Here is a 20,863-nt window from a genome sequence, read left to right as displayed (position 1 = left end):
TCAAATCCAGCAAGGAAGCAATAACCAACATTTTCTTTACCAGGCATCTTTCAATGTGACTGTGAGTGTATCCAACTGCGAGAAAAGGAGCAGGAACCTTATCATAAAGCCCGTGGGGCTGGGGGACACCCTAGAAATACTCGTCAGTGCAGAATGTGATTGCGACTGCCAGAGAGAAGTAGAAGCTAACAGCTCTAAGTGCCACAACGGGAATGGCTCCTTCCAGTGTGGGGTGTGTGCCTGCAACCCCGGCCACATGGGACCTCACTGTGAGTGTGGCGAGGATATGGTGAGCACGGATTCCTGCAAGGAGTCCCCGGGTCACCCCTCATGCAGCGGAAGAGGTGACTGCTATTGTGGGCAGTGCATCTGCCACTTATCGCCGTACGGAAGCATCTATGGACCTTACTGCCAGTGCGACAACTTCTCCTGTCTGAGACACAAAGGCCTACTTTGTGGAGGTAGGCTATGGGCTCCTATGGGGTTCCTACCTCTTGCGTGGCAGCTGTTTGGGGACTTTTGTCTTTCATTTCTTCTTCACATTCCTGGGCTTAGCAGTTGTTCTGTAAATATTTGCCGGTGGCTTCAGCGGGAGAATCATTAGAGCTGGGATAACTGGACTTTCTCTTGCATTTGTTGCTGTTTCTAGCATTCCCGTGGAGCCAGAGCTCTGTCAACTGAACTTACGTTTACATTATATTTAAATATCACTATTCCTTCAAGTTAAGTAGATAAAAGTTGGAATGTTGCCTCTGTCAGACCTTTTCTGTTGCTGGGTCTGACCTGATTCTTGCATGTTGGAAAAAAATAAGCTAATAGAGACTGCTAAGGGAACAGAACCAAGGAGAAGGCCCAGAGATACTGAATAGATTTGAGAGCCTCCCATTCCCTCTCCCTCCCCTCCCCCCCTTTCTCCTCCCTCCTTCGATTCACAGTCTTCCTGCCTCAGTCTCCCAGGTGTTTATATTCTAGATGATTGCATCATACTTAGCCACTTACTAACTGCCTACTAATCTAGTATGTTCGCTACCAGGTCAAGTGATGCTAGGCAAGAACGCATGTGAGGAAAAGCCTATGAGAAGAATGAAAGTAGGAAATAACTTGGGATTTCTTTAAATTTTCAAGAAAAGTTTTAAATGTTCACATTAATATTTTTATAGATGCTTTTGTGCATATAGAAACAATGTACTTTAAGAATATACTGCAAAAGCCAAGTGCGGTGGTTCTTTAGTCTGAGTACTTGGAGGCAGAGGTAGCCAGGTCTCTGAGCTCCAGCCCAGCCTGTGAGTTTTAGACCAGACAGTTCTACATAGTAAGACCCCCATCTTGCTCTCTCAAAAATAAACAAACGAACGAACGAAGAGAATATATTTCAGATGCTAGGAAGATGGTTTTGTGGTTGAGAGTACATACTGTTCTTGAGAGGAGCTGAATCTGGTTCCAGCGCTCTTGACACCTTTTACCATCTACAACTCCTATTCCATGGGTTCCTCTGACCTTCACGGGCTCCAGAACACATGTGGCATTCGCTGATACAGACACATACACATAAATAAAAATAATAACATAAAGTCTTAGGAGCCAAAGAGATGGCTTACTGGCTAAGAGCACATACTACTCCTCCGGAGGACCTTAGTCCAGTTCCTAGCATCATGTCAACTGCCTATATGATCCAGAGGGTCAGAGCCTACGCTGGTACCCACACTTGTCTGCACAGTCACATATGTACACAAACGGAATATAGTTTAAAAGTAGATCTTTTAAAGGGGGGGAGAATATTACTGTTAAACATTATTCTGATGCATGTATTTAATTATAACCTATTCCAACAGGAAAGACAAATATTAGCACATTTTTAAATGGTATAAACATGGTCCACAAGTCAAGTGTTAACTGGCTGTGGACTAAGCCCTGACACCCTACTTATCACAGGATGAAAGCAGACATCTTATCACAACACAATGGCATTATCTTTACAGAAAACTAAGCAAGTTATGTTTCCAAACCACAATGCCAGAAACTTAGAAAAGAGAACAATTTCCCCAGTGCTTAGGAGGTTGAAGTGGGATCAGAAGCAGAAGGTCATGTGACAATTTTTTTAAATAAAGAAAATAAAAAGAAAGAAAGGTAAAAAAACTTATTTTGGGGAAAAGGAAGGAAGGAGAAAAGGGAGGAAGGGAAGCTAAAAGGAATACAAGTGTTCTGAAAAACACGTGAAAGCATTTATCCCGAAGAAAATGAATTTCTTTTCCCTTTTCATTCAAAGGTTCACTTTCTGATTCCAGTGTGTGTGTGTGTGTGTGTGTGTGTGTGTGTGTGTGTAACCCCACATCAATGTTTTTTATTGGATTTAAGCAGGGCACAGCCTGTAGGTGACAAGAACTAATCAATGGCAAAGCCACCATCAAATCATAGAAAGGATGTACCTGCAGAACCCCTCACTGCCTTTCTAGTATAAGAAAGAAAGAAAGAAAGAAAGAAAGAAAGAAAGAAAGAAAGAAAGAAAGAAAGAAAGAAAGAAAGAAAGAAAGAAGGAAGGAAGGAAGGAAGGAAGGAAGGAAGGAAGGAAGGAAGGAAGGAAGTTCAAAACAATGCTTTCTGAAGGGCCCAAGTGTTATCTAGTCTAATCTAAGGGCATAGACATACCCTAAATTCTGGGTAAAAATACCTAAAACAGCAGGAGTTGCTAACTAACATGTGTAATTTCCCTACACACACACACACACACACACACACACACACACACACACACACACACGTCTTTTTCCTTTTTAAAAATATGTGCAGGATATTGGGAATACATTCAACCTATATAACGTATAGTTAGGAAGGTCAGACAGTAACGTTGGTTTTCAAAGCAGATGAAGGAATCAAAAGAAACTCTACTTAGAAACCTCCATCAGTGGCAAGTTCTTTCACACTTCAGCAAATGTAAAATTAATAATAATAATAATAATAGTAATAGTAATAATAAATACTCTAGAGCCAGTAACCTTCTCTTCTAAAATGTACAGTAAAAGTAAATACAAATCCAGTCAGGATTGGTGGAATAGCCTTCCTATGTCAGGAATGTGCACAGTGCAGGGATGGAAGCTGCACCACATTGTGAGGAGGAGATGCTGTGATTTGCCACACTTACCAGATATACCACTCACAACTTGCACGGATCTCACTTACTTCACCAGTAACATCCTCGACAGCATGCTGTTTGTCTGAAAAGCTTTTATCACGATGACCTCTGTCACACGGCGTCTTTCATCCATTCATAAGCACTCAGAGATAGAAGGCTCCATTGATTCTCTTTATCCTTGCCCAAATTCCATTAGTCTATTTTGATTCTAAGAGACTGGGAGCCAATACCACCCAAATGGTATCAGAGGAAAACTTCTTGTGATGATGTACTCAGCTATTTCCCAGTGGCATCCCAGAAAGATCTATCCCTCTGAAAAACGTAAAATCCCCTAGCTCTTTGGTTATCATCTTGCTTCTGCATGAGTCTAATATAAAGGTGCTGGTTTGGTGGCATGAACAGGTACTGTAGCTAATTTGTTGCCAACGACATCTACTGGCACCTTCAGTGACCTAGCTGTTGATCCCAGAAGGCCAGCAGAGTAGAGGGTTTCTGAGATCTGAAAGATGTGTTTTATGTTTTTGCTGTGACAGTTTTGGGCTTTTTGTTTTGTTTTTTTTAATGTTTCAGGACAGGTTTTCTATACTTCTGCCAAGGAATTCTTATGTGCAGAGATAACACTGGGCAGCCTTGGGACACCTGGGAAATGCACATTTATGCATCGTGTTAATTTTCAGAATATATTACAACCTAGAGCTTTTTTCCTCTTTTGTGCATGTTTCCCCTTTCCTGGGGTGGGGGGGTGGGAGGTGGGAAGAAGTTGGGGTTTTCAAGATCATTTACACCTAAAAATTAATTCTTGGTTTTTAACCCAAATAATTTACCATCCTTAGTTTTTACTATCCTTGGCTCAATCATGAATTACATAGGCCAGGACAAACAGCAGAACGGTCTTACTGTCATGGGTTCAAATAAATTTGGATCCATCTTTCATCTGAAAAGTGTTCCATTAAAATATTATTCCATCTAGAGTAATATAGAGAGAAACCTCACACACAGAGAACACACACATCCCAGGAAGGTCGAGAGCCCAGCAGTGAGACCACTGAGGTTTGGAGCCTGATAGAGCATTCTATGAAGGACTCTTCTGTTCTCAGTCTCTTGAGGCCCAGTCACAAAGCCAGAAGCATAGCCAACTACTCCAACCAAGACTACAAGAGAGAAGGCAGTCTTCCGTCCCATGGCAAACTCCTTCCAGCATCTTCTATAAGTGAAAGCATGCAGCATTTATTTATTTTCACTTTGTTTTTTAATAAATGTATAGAACTTTTATCCCTGATGGCTGAATTGGCTTGCAAACTCTTCCTCCAGACAGCGTTTAGAGATGATTCTACTAGGCCCTGTGGGTTTTGGGCCAGGCAAACATGGTAAACATGGGTACATGTTAACTTAGGTACATGTTAACATGCAGATTTTGCTGGAAGGGCAAAACTTCTGGTACAAGATACCTATATGTGTGCCATCTTTTTCTTTTCTTCCTGAAGGAAAGTATTTGTCATGGGTTTATAAATAAATACTATCTGTTTGGAACACCAAATGGTTGTTTTAATTCCCATGGCAAGCACTCAAAAGTCTACAGAAAGGATACTTATCTGAAACACCCTGTTTACCATTTTAGAGCGTTTCAGAAGCTATCCCATGGCCTGATCCAGAAGGGAGCAATGTTCAACCCTCTGCATCACTGGCTCTGCCCTGTAGAATTACCAAGGCATCACCTCCCTCATTTCTCTTTTCTGAAATATATGCAACTCCCTTCTTCTATTTTTACCCATCCGAATATTTAAGCATCTCCTTCTGCATGCTGAGCCTGCTCTGAGCACAGTGGTACTCCCATCTCCCTCCTCCTCTCAGCCTCTCCTGCGAGGAGCCTTTACAGGCTGATGATCTCCAGAGCTTGTGGATGGTCTTGTGCTCTGACCGCTTGCCCTAGATGAGCTGATTCCAACCCGCCTTACCTGAAGCCTTTTCCTAATGAATCCCAAGCTTCTTCTCTATACTTTTCAACTGCCTACTGAGGTGCCCAATAGTGCTTTCAATGCCAAACTCAACCGAACCATAGAGACTCACTGTCCAGCCCATCCAAAGCTGATTTTCCTTTTCTGCTTTGGAGTCATTCATTCATTCATTCACTCATTCATTCATTCACCAAGTGATCTCCACTTTATGACAGAGACTAGAGAACAGCAGTGACCATGAGCCAGCTTCCACATCAAGTCAAAAGGAAGCCACGCCACCAGCGGGCTATCCAGCCTGTTGACCTGGAGAGAATTCCATCTCTCTTCCTGCTGTGCTGTTACCAGTCTTGCCCTGACCTGAGCATTCCGGCTTACATTGCTTATCAGTTCATCTTTGTTCTCAAGACTACTGTCATGGGTCAGGTCTCGGCTCCTGCAAGATTTTGCAACTGCCTTTCCTGCCTCTCATTTGACCTTTCTGTGATGCCAGGATGTCTGCACACATACCTGTCTGTTCAGGTCACTGCCTCATGTAAAATTTCATAAACTTTTGGGAAAATACTCTTTCTGTAGCCTTGTGACTTCTCATCTTCACTTCAGGCATGCTGTGGACTTCCCCATCTCCCCTTTGCCACAGACATCCGCACCACTGCCTCTGCCCTGCAAGTCTACTGTGGTTATTGTATACATTTCCTTTACCTCCTATCATTTTCTCTCTCTGAAATGTATGTAACTCCCTTCTTTTACTGTCTTTAGCTTCCAAAATCAGCTCAAACATCACTTCTTGAAGCTTTCCCCAAACCCTATTTACTTTAAAAAGTCTTCCACCCTGTATTGTAGACTCCACATGCTATATTATAATTAGCACTGGTAATAATTAGCCTGCCTCCTACACTAGAGGATAAAATTCAGTAATCTTGTGCTATCGAATTCTGCATCTTTGTGGCCAAATGCACTCAGGACCCGACAGATAGTTGACTCTTAGTTTTCATTACCCACCACATTTTAAAGCTAAAAGTCAGACCAAAAAAAATGGTGAATGAAGTTAGGATTATTATAATTTGAGCCACTGGAAAGAGGGAGAAATACCTCCTAATTGCTTTCTGTCTTTCCTGGAACAAAGACCAGGGGTGGGTAGATTTAGTGATGAGCCATGTTATCTCTAAATCCTTTCCACAGGGCGTTGCTCTGTTTGCTATTGCTATTATCTGGGCTGACCCTGTTCTCTGCATGGGAGGGCTGTTATACTATCACATCTTCATGACCAATAAACTCTCTGGCACAGAGTATATGCTCAATTAGAGTCTATTGAGTGGTGGATTTGCCAGTGCTTAGCATATGCTAATGGGATAGCTAACCAAAGGAAGTAAAACTAGAATTTTTCCCATAACCACACCACTGGAAGTAGATTTTTATCCCTTTATTTTATAAGGGAGGATTTTTCAATTCTTCAGTGTAGGCATAAATTTTTTGCAACCTACTTTTAATGAGGGTTCAACCTCTCTTCTAGCCCACACAGCAGAGGTAGTGAAAGTGAAAAGTTATTAGGATATGGGAGAAGTGGACCTGTTGAGCAATAATTCTTTCAGGATAAGTTTGATCTTCTTGGGCAGCAGTTCAGTCCTGTAGCAAACACCAAATACAATTCGGCAACTGCAGACCAGTCCTCTAGGCAGGAACCTGTAGCTACAGTCCAGTCCTTTCAGCAAGCAGAGACCAGGCAGCTGTAGTTTGATCCTGAAGAAACCGCCAGGTTTGCCAACCGGCCTGAGACAAGGTCACAGAAGCCACAACTGCCACAGGCACCTCAAGAGCAGTTCTTGGGCAGTTTCTCTCAATGTCCGACTCATCACACGTTGAACTCCGCAACAACAAGATGTAAGGCGAAACAATACATGTGTGTCTTTAGCGAAAAATAACGAGGTGGAGTCAACCAAACCAAAGGTCAGTGCTCCCCTCCCGCTGTCTGTGGGGTCATATTTATACGCCTTCATCAGGCCTCCTTTGATGTGTTTGCTATATCCAAACATCCTTTCACCTGTGTCTGCTTCAGGACAACAGTCTGTCACTTGTTCTCTTAAGCAAGACATCCTTTCACCTGTGTTCCCCAGAAAACCATCATTTGGCATAACTAACTTTCCAAAGAACTAGAAGTTTTAATTAATGGATATTAATCCAGGTCTGTCCTCCATCTCCATCCTAAAACCCAGTGATCAAAATTCACGGATGAGCTCCGATGGTCTTGTCTACATAGTCTCATTTTGACCAATTCTTTATTCTGTTGGCTGTAAGTGATTTTTCAGCTAGGAGATAATTTAGTAAATACACAGGGAAAGCAGCGCCGCCCCACCCCCCCACCCACAACCTCTGTCTCTCTAGCTATGTGTCTCTGTGTGTCTGCCTCTCTGCTTCTCTCTTTGCCTCCCACCCCTCCTGTCTCTGTTTCTTTCTTTGCCTCTGCCTGCCCCACCCCCAACTTCTGATAGTGTTTAAAGGTACTCGGAGAAGAGAAGATATTCCCCATCCTGGAAGCGGTTTGGGCCATAAGCAACATTGGGTGTGTTTCATGTGTTTTACAGATAACGGTGACTGTGACTGTGGTGAGTGCGTGTGCCGGGACGGCTGGACAGGCGAATACTGCAACTGTACAACCAACAGGGACGCATGTACATCTGAAGATGGAGTGCTGTGCAGTGGGCGTGGGGACTGTGTCTGCGGCAAGTGCATCTGCAGAAACCCTGGAGCCTCAGGACCCACCTGTGAACGCTGTCCTACCTGTGGTGACCCCTGTAACTCTAAACGGTAATGTCTCTACTTCTTTATTCTCTTTGGTAGCTAGCTCTCCGTGTGATCAACATTTGAATGACATCTAGTAAAATCAGACCTCTAATTGTGTCATCTGGGTTTGGTCTCTGGCAGACATCAAAACTCATAGCCCAAGGGTCCCAGTCATCCTCAGCCTGTAATGTCAGCCTCTCACCTGCCTTTCTGGGTCCTGATTAACTAAAACCACAATGTCACATTTCTCCAGCAGCAGCTGGTGTCCCACACTGATAGCATCAGCTGGTCTCTCAGTCGAATGCCCTGGAGGTATCCTGCTGACACTCGGGCAGTCAGTATCTTTTCTGGGGAAACAGACATCCTTCTTATGTAGACCCATCTAGGCTGACCTTGCAGGATTTGTTCCATCCTGCTGGACCAAAGGAGGCAGAAACAGAAAGACAATCTTCCCCCCACCCCACCCCCACCCCACCCCCACCCCCACCCCATCACTGTGCTCTCTGGCACTTCAGTGTGGTTATCATTATGCACATATACTGTGGGGTTTTTTTATGCTACTAAGGCAAAAACAACAACAACTAAATGCACCCGTATTTTTCTTAAGACTGATTTCTGGTTAGCAGTTTCACTTTACAGAGTTGGAGCAAACTTTGTAGGTCTGGAATAGATGTCCAAATGACGGTTGCAGGGGTCACATTGCCTCTGGTAAGCAGCCAATAGGACAGAGCAGCCCATCCTTTTCATAAGCTCTGATTCCTGGACTGGTGACCTCTGCATTTCTGTTGTAAATGAGGGAGAAAATCCATTTCCTCCAATGGTTACCCACCAACCAGGTGTCAAGACTTTTCTGTCACCATCCCTGGCAAACTGAGATACATGCCAGAGCATGGAGGACTTAAATAAAATCAATTGTAAACTTTCCACTGTAGTTTGGACAGAGTGATTGCCTAACACCCATGTATCTCTGGGTTCAATTCCCAATACAACCACCAACAAAAAAAGTAAAGTGTCTTGAAAATGTTTGTCTTAGTTAGGGCTTTATTGCTGTGGACAGACACCATGACCAAGGCAACTCTTATGAGGACAACATTAATTGTGGCTGGCTTTCAGATTTAGAGGTTCAGTCCATTACCATCAAGGTGGGCACATGGCAGCATCCAGGCAGGCATGGTGCAGGAGAAGCTGAGAGTTCTACATCTTCATCTGAAGGCTGCTAGCAGAATACTGACTTCCAGGCATCTAGGACTAGGAAATTAAAACCCACACCCACAGTGACACACCTACTTCAACAGGGCCACACCTGCTCCAACGGGGCCACACTTTCTAATCCTGCCACTCCCTGAGCCAAGCATATACAAACCATCACAATGTTTCTTTCATTGCTTTTCTATTTCATCTCAGTGATTTTCTAAATCATCTCAGTGATTTTTCTAAATCATCTCAGTGATTTATCTGGTTTGTGAGATGGAGAATTAACAATTAAAGTTGTTCCAGTTTGGGAACCAGCATCATCTACGTGATGTCAATGCTAGTTTTGAGATGTGTCTATTCCTTCTTTTACTCAGACACATGTTCATTTACCTGACAAGTATTAAGCACTTGCAGTATACCATGAATGGTGTCAAATCATATGCACACAGAAACAGTTATGGTATCTACCTTCATAAGAGCTAAGGGTCTAAAGGAAAGATAAGATTTTATTCTTTGCCTATGTATGTGTATATAGTGTGTGTGCATGTTCGCATGTGTGTAGTACATATGTACAGTTGGTACATGTGTATGAGTCAGAAGTAGTTCAACATCAGGTATCTTCCTTGATCACTCTCTCCTTTATTTATTGAAGTGAGGTCTCTAATTCTTGATAACCTGGCTAGCCAGCTTGCCTCGGATCCCCTGTTTTGCCTCCTGAGTGATGGGATTGCAGCTGATTGCCATACTTGTCTGGTTTTTATGTGGGCTTTGGGGATCTGAACTTTGGTCCTCACACTTGAATGGCCATCCCCTAATCTCCCCCCCCTTTTTTTTCCAAATAATTAACAGAGATATTTGGGCTTCCAGCCACAATGGAGACATAGAAAATGCTATAGAACTACAGGGCAGGGGAGGCCAGCGTTCCTGGGGCAATCACCGTCAGTTGCACAAAAGTAGTTTGAAAAGTCTCTACAGTATGCTCCAGGTCCCCACCCAGCGTGCCCAGATATATATATATATATAAAACACAAAAGCAGCTTCAAACAAGACTTGGGCTCCCATTCCCACACGGTTGCTGATCCAAGCCCTGCCTACAGAACAGTAGTTCTCAGCCTGTGGGTCAAGATCCCAACAGGGTCACATATCAGATCTCTTGTATATCAGATATTTACATTAGGATTCATAACAGTAGTAAAATCATAGTTGTGATGTAGCAACAAGATAATTTTGTGGTTGTGGCTCACCACAAAGCAAAAGAAGTACAGCTTTAGCTGAGATCCCATGGGCATGAGGCTCTCGGGCCCCTTTGAAGGCTGTCCATTCGCAAAGCATAAAACATTTGCAGATTTGCCTTACTCTAGACTGAATCTATTTGTAAATCTATTTGTAGCACAAGATTAATTCAAGGCCTCCATTTTACTTTGGTCTACAGACATCTTTAAAGTAGTTTAATTTCCTTGTATCCTTGGAAATATGCGTTTCTATAAAAGCAGCAATCTTTTATTTAGAAGCCTGAATTAATGAAGATCCAGGCTATAATCCTAAGCTTTAAGAACCCACCATCAAGGCTTACACTTATTCAAAAGAGTAGCAGAAAATTGAATTTTAGAATCATCACATTTGACATATATTAAGAGCACTCACCGTTGGTAGAATCCCTGCTGAGACATGGATCATTTTTGTTAAGAAATTCATAACTTTGTCTAGACTCTAATCATATTTATGGATATAAACACTCCCTTATGTTGAAAACGTGCAATGAAAATGTAGCTAAATCAAATAGTGAAGTGTTGGATTTTTTTTTTTTTTAACCAATCAGAAGCAATCACTACAGAAAAAAAATGATGATAGATAGCGGCAGTTATCAAGGCTAACTTGGGAACACTGATTATGGAGTAGAGATCAGAACAATTTAGCATCCTCTTAGGATGCAGGCCAGCTGCTTGCCCGTTCTCCACCACCATGAGCTGATGAACTCTCTTGTCCCGTCCACAGGAGCTGCATCGAGTGCTACCTGTCTGCAGATGGCCAGGGCCAAGAGGAGTGCGCTGACAAGTGTAAAGCCATTGGTGCCACCATCAGTGAAGAAGGTGTTCCTTCTCTTAAATCACATAGTTCTTGAGAGGCAGAAGCCGTGTGAGTCAGGGGACTCTCAGTAACCTGACTTCACTTGTACCAGGAGCCAGCCACCCATGTTCCCTGCCCCCACTTGGGGAATAAATGCATTTTCTAAAGCTGAAGAAATGATGAGCGGAGGAACAAGCAACTTAAAGTTGTGGCTAGTCAGTTGGTCTCCGGCTTTGTTAGCAAGTTCACCCCTGATCAACAGGGGTGACAGCAGAGAACTCCTCAAGGCTCTATTTTCCAAACTAGTAAGAAGGGAATTGAAGAAATGGCTGTTAGCTCCCACTGGCAGCCTGAAATTTTCCCTTATCTCGGGATTACCTTATTTCGAGATAAGATAAAGTCTGCAGTGACGGCTGGCCTGACTGCACTTTATAGATTCTGGAAGTATTCTGCTCAGTAGCTTTTACTTCCAGCCTCCCAGACATGGGTACATTACCATCCCTCCATCCCAGCCTCCCAGCCATGGTGCATCACCATTCCTCTATCCCTCTGAACTCATCTCCATATCCAAGAAATCCCTCTTCTAACTGATAATCACATTGAGTTTCCATTTTCATCTGTCAGGTCTAATTATTAAAATGATAATCTAGTGGCAAAGACTCATCACAAATATTTAGCACAACTGCATATTAGCTGGGCAGGAAAGGATAATATATGGCCTGTAGGACACATGTATTGAGTGGATGGAGTTAGATTACAGAAACTAATGTATTTCCAAAACAGAACATAGAAAGACATTTATATGTTTTTTAAATATTCTGTTTCAAAATTGTTGTGATGGTGCAATTGGATTCCAGGGTGTGGCAGGACAGGATAAGAGCTCATAAAACCCCTCATCTGTGCCTTGCTGGTGGCCGCAGATAAATATGACAAATAGCAGCCAGTGGCATGAGATGCCATGTGCTTTGTCTGACACCAAAGGTGAGCCCCGATGAAGCCCCGAGAAAGCGCAACATTTGTGGCTTGTCCACATCAGTAACTAGTCCGCATCTCTGTGGATCCTCTGGGCTCCTCTCACAGCAGTGGGGATATTTACCAGCTGTCTCTGCGAAATGAGCAGAAATTGCAGAAAATGCCTGCAAATGACTAAACTCTGTTCGCCAGCAACACGGGGGATGCAGTGTGCTGGGGAGGAGGCTATGAAGGAACGAGCCGGTCGCGGAGGTGTGAACGGGGCGGTCGGTCGCCGTGTCTCAGTTCACAGTTTTCAGAGCAGAACGTCAAAAATGCTTGTGCTTGAGAGGAAGAATAGCCTCCAGGGCATTTAGAATTTAGGTTCTTTTGTGTTGGACCAAAGTATCTTTAAGGGAGAAGGGTACAGACTTCTGTTTCTAACTTGGAAAATGAAAATAACCAGTGGCCCCGTAACCCTTTCTAAACACTAACATGGACGAACCTGAGTGAGAAGCGGATTTTTGTCCGACTGTGAGTTTAAGAGACACCTTTCTAACAGCCTCTAATGTCACTGTCACACCAGTCTGAAAAGATGACATCACAGTTGCTCAGCTAAAGGTCTTTTAGCACCTGCTTTTCTCTGCTAAGGACATGGAGTAAGACAGACATACTATATAACTCATAAACTCACCCACCTTGCATGGGCGATCGGGGTGGGGTGGAGGGATGGGGTGGGGGTGGGGTGGGGTGGGCCCACCTGACTTTATTCATTCCGGTTTACTCAAAGAGTCGTGCTTCTTAATTTACCCCACCATTCCAGACACTCAGATCATTGTTACTCAGTGTTGGTTCCACCAAACACTGTCTCAGAGAAGCATTCACAGCCATATACGCTCGGGAAATGGGAAACTAAGGAGCCCGGGGCTTTGCAAGTGTTCAGGATTGCTATGTACTTTAAATTAAGCAGGAGTGTGAGTCACCAGGAGAGGCACTAAAGTGAAAAAGAGATTCCCAAATTTATCTCACCAAAGAAGCCCCACCCCCAACACTCAGCTCCACCCTCTTCCTTTGGGAAACTGTTTACCTCCAGGACTTTAAGCTGATCGCAGAACTTAAAACTCAGGGTTGTGAGTCCACCGTGCAGACATTCATGTTTTCTACATTTTCCCTGAACCTTCGCAGACCCACATCTCCGCCCCCACCTCTCTGTCCCTCACTCCAGTGTCTATATGTCTTCCTTACTAAGCATGATTTCTCTAGCTGCTTGAGATCTTATTTTCCCTGTATTTATTCAGTGGCAGTAATTCAAGTCTCACAGAGGAGGGGTGGGGGGAATGGGGAAAGAAAGGGCCATTTTCTACAAACAACAAAAGAAAACCTTAGCAGCTAATTATGCAAATCTTTCATTGCACCTCCGATAATACTATTTCAACACCCAAACACTACAAAACAGGGCACAGCTAGGCTGCAACAGTCAAGAAAAGAAGCGGTACAGTAATTAAAGCACAAGGTGGGAGTCGAGGCTCAAAGGTCAGATCCGTAGTTCCATTAAAACTTAAATAATCCTGGCCAAGGAAAGCCGGCCTCCTATGCTTCTGTGTGGCTATTCGAAAGAAAAGAAAGAGGCAGGATTACTATTACTGAAATGAGCGTGATAAACCATGCACATCCTTTCAACCTGAGAGCCTGATGCCCCATTAAGGGAGTTCAAGAGAGAGGTGCAAAACTCTCACTGCTGCGGCCCACACTGAAGAAAGAGATGCAAAATGCAAAAGCACACTCCCCAAGATTTCATGAATCTTAGTTACTGGAGTGGAAGGGGGGGGCAGTGGTGAAGGTCATATAAAAAGGACCAAACTACGGCTTTCAATACGGGTGCCTGCCATTTACCATCAAACACATGGAATAACCCTGGCCATGATCGTCCGGTTGCCAAGAGCTTCCCAGATCTTTCCATCCAAGGTATCCAATTAGAATGCTTATTAAATCATCGCTTAATGCTCAAGTTCTGTGCTTATCACAGACTCTCCCATTAAAACACCTCAGATAGGCTCCCAGAATTGGTATTTTCGAATCTCCCAGGTGAGTCAGATGGCCATATGCATATGGAAATGACCAAATGAGGGAAATTTATATTATATTTCCCAATATTCATGTATACATAAATAGATGCCTCTAATGAGTTCAAAACTAGTTAGTTCACGTAAAATCTATTGTACAAAATCTCATTTAGAATGCTGAATTTATTATTTACTGGTTCCTATTGTCGTGAATGTTATAAGGCATATTAGTCATGGGTCCTATTGGTTTTTTTTTTCCTTTAAAAATTAAATGCAAAAACAACAAACAATGACAACTTAATATTTCCATATTTTATGACTAGTGTTTCTGTGACCTAAATATCTCTATATGAGCTGTTTATTTTTTTGTAAGAACACACAGATCACACACATACACAAATATCACACACACATATCACACACACACAAAAATGAATTCTATTTTATTAACATCTTTAGATCTTTACCATCTTAAACTAATGGGAGAAATCACAGTCTAGTAAGAGTTGGTCCAAGATTACCTGGGACAATTTGATTTCCATAATCTGTCTTTGCACACTAATATTGGCTCATGTAACATAGGAGTTTAGATTAAATGTTATTTTAATTACAGGTTTCTGAAAAGCGGTAGTAATGTCATCAAAAATTCCAGTTTAGAATGAGAATTATGAAATTAGCTTGTTTTTTTTTTTTTTTTAATTCTGAAAATGCTAGATAATTTGGACAAGAGTAGCTGGGACGCCAGAATTTTTGACGTGTGACCTAGGATTTTAAAATTTTTATGAACAATTATTATCATGAAATTCATTTTCTAACTCTCGAATGAGCTTCACGAGAGGAAAGGATCACGTTCTTGTGAAGAAAGAGTGTAGACTGAATGTCCGAGAGCTCTTACCCTGGGTTCCTTCTGAATCTGAAGTTTCCCTTTATCCTGGGTCTCTGAGCTACATGACACCTCTGCCTCGGTTTCCTGCTATTAATTTCTTCTCCCCATGCAACAGTGCAAAGCCCAAAGTCCTGGCTGCACCTCTGTGAGAAGCCCTCTGTAATAGCACAGTATCCATCTCTACACGGAGCAGCAGTGTAATCTAGCTGTTCTCCCAGATGCTCTGTGCTGAGAGGACGTGCAGCCCCCTCATTACCATAATCAAGGCCATTCTATTCCCCAGGCAGCTGTGGGCACCTGCTTTGAGCTACTTTCACTCTATTGAAATCTGCCTCCATCAGATTGATAGGTAATTTTGATGGTCAGTCCTGATTGACCACATCTGGAGCCGTTCTTCTGGAACATAAGTAGAAACCAAAGTTCTCACTTGGTGGGAAAACCCTACTACGCCTTTCAATTCCCATTTGACGGTATTGCAAATTCTAATTTGCATGTTAAACTCAATACCACTTCGCTTTAAAAATTACCTCTTTTGAAATCTCATCTAACCTAATGAATGACTCTTTCATCTGCAGATTTTTCAAAGGATACTTCTGTCTCCTGCTCTCTACAAGGAGAAAATGAATGTCTCGTTACATTCCTAATAACTACAGATAATGAAGGGAAAACCATCATTCACAACATCAATGAAAAAGGTGGGTAGGGTGTGTCCCATTGCCAATGTCAAGTGACAGCACCTGGTTGAAGGCATCCAGAAAGTCAACTGAGGTAGCTTGCCAAGAAAGACATTACAAAATTTGGGGTGAAGTGCTTCTCCAAAGGTTGAAAGATCCCATTAAAGACGTTGCTGCATTCCCATGCCTTTTATTAAGACAAGGTAACATGATGACTTTAATTTGGACCAAGTATCACCTCCAGGAAACCACCTACTGGCATTATAGAAAGGTTAACCAAGAAAAGGATGTACTCAGCAGGTGTATCTTTTCAGAAAAACTAGCAAGAAGGACTGTGATGGCTTGTAAGTGGTTGGCCCAGGGAGTGGCATTATTAGAAGGTGTGGCCTTGTTGGAGTAGGTGTGTCACTGTGGGTGTGGGCTTTAATTCCCTAGTCCTAGATGCCTGGACCCAGTATTCTGCTAGCAGCCTTCAGATGAAGATGTAGAACTCTCAGCTCCTCCTGTACCATGTCTGCCTGGATGCTGCCAGGCTCCCACCTTGATGATAATGGACTGAACCTCTGAACCTGTAAGCCAGCCCCAATTAGATGTTGTCCTCATAATAGTTGCCTTGGTCATGGTGTCTGTTCATGGCAGTAAGCCTGTAATTAAGACAAGTTTAAGTGGTGGTTCAAATAGTATTTTGTTGTGCAACCACTCCCTGAGATTGTGCATATGTTTGCCTTTCTGAACCTCTTATTTCCTCATCTGTAAAATGGGAAGAGTAATGGCACAATCTTTTAAGAGGTGACTCAAAGAATAAGTGGAATAATGTGAAATGTAACACGTGTGCCAAAAAGTGTCCTTGCAGCAATGGCCATCAGTGATGATGTTGTATCAGGAAAACACAAGACAACAATTAAGGGTGTGACCACAGAAGATGGGAAAGGGTCAGGCCAGCCAGCATACACCTATAACCCCAGCTTTCCGGAGAATGAAGCAGGAGGATCGTTTTGAGTTCATGGCAGCCTCAGATCAGTGGTATCTATCAGACCAGACCAGGCAGGAGTCCATTGCTTCTGTGTTACTGTGGATGTTCAACCCTGTCAACACACGGAATCAGTTTCTAACATAGGAACCTTCCAATTCTATTCCATCTCCAGCCAAGGGAAAAGACGAGTTTATGTCACATCAGAAAAGAGAATCAGTAGAGAACAAAGCTTTTAGAAGCTTTCAAATTGAGTGGGTATCTGACTCTTCTACAGCTTATCTAAGATGCTTGTATCCTGAGGCAGCAGGCCTGCGGGCACCGAATCTACCTTCTGACAGTCAAACATAGCACAGACGCTCCCAGCTCTCTTTCAGAGCCACCGGGCTAACAACCCTGACTGAATTCTTAGACATTCACAGGTGTCCTGAATTTTCTGTCTTTAGCAATGACCTATCCCTCCCTAAGAAGTCCCTGAGAAACGACAGCGGCATCTTCAGGCTTCATCAGAATTGGGTTTGGAGCCTAAGGTCCAGGCCAGACAATAGCACCACAAACAGGGTATAAAAAGAAGGGTTTGGGTGTTGGTACTTGGTTTTCAACATGCTGGTAAAATGTTAAATCCCAATTTTGAAACCAAAGCCTCATGTTCCGATCAAGAAAGTGATGAGAGAAACATCATATTACTGCACCGAGGGCAAGATAGCTGGAGGTCAGGCACAACCCCTGAAATGTGGGGGTGACCGTAAACATGGTTTTGCTGCTTGTGTGTGGGGGGGGAGCTCCTGTTGGCAGGCACTTAAAAACTCCACGTACTCATTTCTGAGCTCTGTGAACGCAAAAGGCATCTTGCAGTCATCCGTTAAGAGGGTGAGCCATGCTCTGAGGCCAGATTACTTCATAAGACAAAAATACACCTGCCTCCTTATCATCAGCTTTGTAAAGTCAGCTTCTCCAGCTGCACCCCAACTCTGTGTTTGAATCAAAGCCATCCCTTAAAATATTGATTCTATTGGAAAAACCCATCCCAGACAACAAAGCCACTTTCCGCAGAAGGCCTCGCTTTCAGTGTGCAGGCTTTTGTGTTTGACTGGTTTGATTTTTTTTTTCCTTTCTAGCCTCCCCTCACCCCCACCCTCCACACTCGTGGAACATGCCTTCAGCTGATAAATTCTATACTGTTAGTGAACTATTGTCTGTTCTTTTATTCTTGGACACAGTGTGAGTGACACACTGCCATGCTTTGAATCCCTCACAGATACCTGACATCTGTGTATATAGTATAGTGTCTTCTTTATCCCTATTCTTTTGTAGTAAGGGAAAGAGAAGGAAACACTATCTCCCTGAGATTTCACTTTCTGATCTACTGACAGGCCCAAGGATACCGCAGATCTCCATTCCTGGACAGGCCTGGTGCTTCCAGAACCTCCAAGGCTATAGACTACCCCAAAGAGACTGTAGTTCCTTCCTCCTGTAACACTGAGACCCGTGGCTCTGAAGGTAGATGCTGGGAGAAGCAAGAATGTCAGGAAAAGGAGGGAGAGGTTAATGATTGCCGTGTCCTCTAAGCAAAGTGCAAAGGGAGCTAGCTGTTGCTACGGATGCAGGCACGGCAGGGCATCACTCATTTTCCTTCTTCTATCTGTATAGGATGTTAGAGCCTACAAGCCATGTTAGACATAAAAAAATAAATAAATAAAAATAAAAATAAAAGACAGCAGAGCCTTCTTTGCAGAAAGAAGCCAGTCACTTACTCATCACTTGATTTGGTACAAGTTGAGCTTACATGATCCACACCCTTACCTTCTGGGAGGACAGAAAAGGGAGAAAAAAACATTTGTTGTCACAGTCCCTTTGTGTACGTGTACGGGGCCCTTACTAGTCCACATGTCTAGTCCACACATCAGTTGTCATGTTTTCTATGCGCTGATGTCACGCAGTAGCCTCAATCACTCCACTGAGTACCAGAATTATTTTTGTTCTACAGGTGAGAAAATCAAGGCATGGAGGCAAACACATTGCTAGGTGTCACAGTGATGCAACCTAGATCTGCTGGCTTGAGGAACTCTTAACAGCCTGGCTTGGAGCCCCGGCTCTTAACCACTGTACTACACTGCCTCCCACTGGCTACACAATTGTAATATATATCTGAATCTAAAAGATGCCAGCATTGTCCAATAGGGACTGTTAGGCAAACCTTAGATAAAATGTAACATTTTCTAGAAACCTCACTAAAAAGTCAAAAGAGGTAAGGTTCAGTTTCTTCACCACAGTACCCAGAATATTCTCATTTCAACATGAAATCGACACAAATATCAAGGGGTTCTACATTTTTCATGCTTAGACTGTGAGATAGTTCTTTAATATCGGTAGTGTATCCAGATTTAGACGTCACATTTCTAGTGCACAGTAGTCACAGTATGATACAGCTAACAGCTTAGACAGAGCAATGAACTGGATATTCAGAACCTCAGCATAAGGTATAACAGTGGTCCCACCTGATAGGCGACATTACCCATAGTAGTAGAGCTAACCCTCTTCCCCCACCTAGGTCGCTATCTTCGGTGACCAAAGGAATACGGAGAGCCTGGAAAGTAAGGGTCTGTGTTCTGATTGGAACTTGAGCTAAATCATTTCTTGAGGAATTCACAGTATCCAATGAGCCTAAGATTTAAAATGATTCTCTCTCCTAAGCCATACCTTTTCCTTGTTGATTTCCTACTTGAACACCCTCCTGATTCGCCTTCCAGGTGTGGGCCCTAATAAGCTACATTCTGCTGTGATTAGGAAAAAGGCTCTGTCCCTGCCCAGAAATTTCTTGGCCAAAGATCTAGCTGGATCAATGTATTTTCTCAGGGACACAGCTTCCCTCTTCATTTGCTTGCTACAACGTAGCCTTTGGCTCTTGGCACTATAGTAAGTAGGCCATTAGCAATTCCTATTTCTTCATAATGTCCTTATATGGTTTTCTACCCAGAAAAAGTGTGTGAGATGAGCCATCACACTGTTAGGGGGTCATTAGTCCCCTTAGATTCAGGTCTGAAATGCCAAACAGTCCAGCCTCAATGTTCAACTCTCCCTTATTAACTATCTAAGAGTAACATTATTAAGAGTAAGAGGGTAGGCTAAGCCTGACTCCTTTCTTCCCTGGGTACTGCTGTGGTTTTACCTCTCCTCTAATGGAGGATGCAGATATTTAATGATCATGTGTTGTGGAATTTCTTCCCAGGGAAGCAAAAGAAGGACTTAATTATAATGCTCCATTAAGAGAGTCATCAGCTCACAGACATACTGCAAGGATGATCAGTTGTCTTGCTGTCAACAAAGGAAGGCTCTAACTGCAAAATTGTATTAATACTATCAATAGAGCCAAACTAGCCTAGCATGGAATCTTCAAGTTGAGCATATCTAATTCCCTACACTTCCCTGATCATAAGAACGACTTAGATACTGTTAATAATGTATAACCTGTGGTATTACCCAAGACCTTCTGAAACAGAATATCCTGGGCCAGGGCAGGGGATGTCTAGGAGGCTGTGGTTTTGATAAATGACCACCTCAGCATGTTTCTGTCATCAGGGAAATTGAGGGAGCACTCTGTTTTATCTCACAGATGAGGTCAAGGGGCTCAGTAGAATCCACACAATGGCTGTACATCAGATGAGAACGGAACCAAATACAACATGGGAAATCAGAGCATTGCGTAAAACACAACGCTATGATTGTCTTCTGTCTTTAAAGGGGGAAGGGGCAAAGAACCTGTAGTGAAAAGCAGTCTTTTCCATTCTGGGGATGGAATCTGAGCCTTCGCACATGCTAGGCAAGCAATCTACGCTCCCAGTCCCTGGTTTGGTCAAGGTCTCACTGTGGAGCTCAAGTTGGCCTTCAACTTGCTTTGTAGCCAAGGCTGGCATCAAACTCCTGCATCTGCCAGCTGAACGCTGGGACTGCAGGCATGACCAACCAGGATAGAGTAATAATTTTTAATATGATCCTGAGATTGTTCTCAATTGAAGGAGATTCTTGATAAAATAGTTATATATACCAAAGTAGTTGCGATATACTTAGAAGATATTATCTTGGGAATTAAAATGTAGTATTCTTATGGTCCTTTAAATATTTCATGTACATTAATTGCCACTTTGTTTTATTAAAGTTTTAAAGTCAGCTATCCAATCTTTGGTCAACTCTCCAT

At 43.0% G+C, this 20,863-nt stretch overlaps 1 protein-coding gene across 7 annotated transcripts in view; it reads left to right on the top strand.

Moving 5' to 3' along the window:
• Positions 1-20,863, top strand: part of Itgb6 (integrin subunit beta 6) — a 121,992-nt gene that overhangs the window by 92,804 nt on the left and 8,325 nt on the right. For all 7 annotated transcript variants that reach the window (XM_021194519.2, XM_029536477.1, XM_029536479.1 and 4 more), the window contains 4 exons: positions 44-461; positions 7,665-7,887; positions 11,053-11,147; positions 15,600-15,719. In XM_021194519.2, coding sequence (XP_021050178.1) covers positions 44-461; positions 7,665-7,887; positions 11,053-11,147; positions 15,600-15,719 — 856 coding nt within the window. The remainder of the gene's footprint in view (positions 1-43; positions 462-7,664; positions 7,888-11,052; positions 11,148-15,599; positions 15,720-20,863) is intronic.

This window comes from Mus pahari, chromosome 3 (assembly GCF_900095145.1).
Source record: "Mus pahari chromosome 3, PAHARI_EIJ_v1.1, whole genome shotgun sequence".
Lineage (NCBI taxonomy): Eukaryota > Metazoa > Chordata > Mammalia > Rodentia > Muridae > Mus > Mus pahari.
Note: the sequence above shows the minus strand (reverse complement) of the source record. Positions and strands in the feature narration are given on the sequence as shown.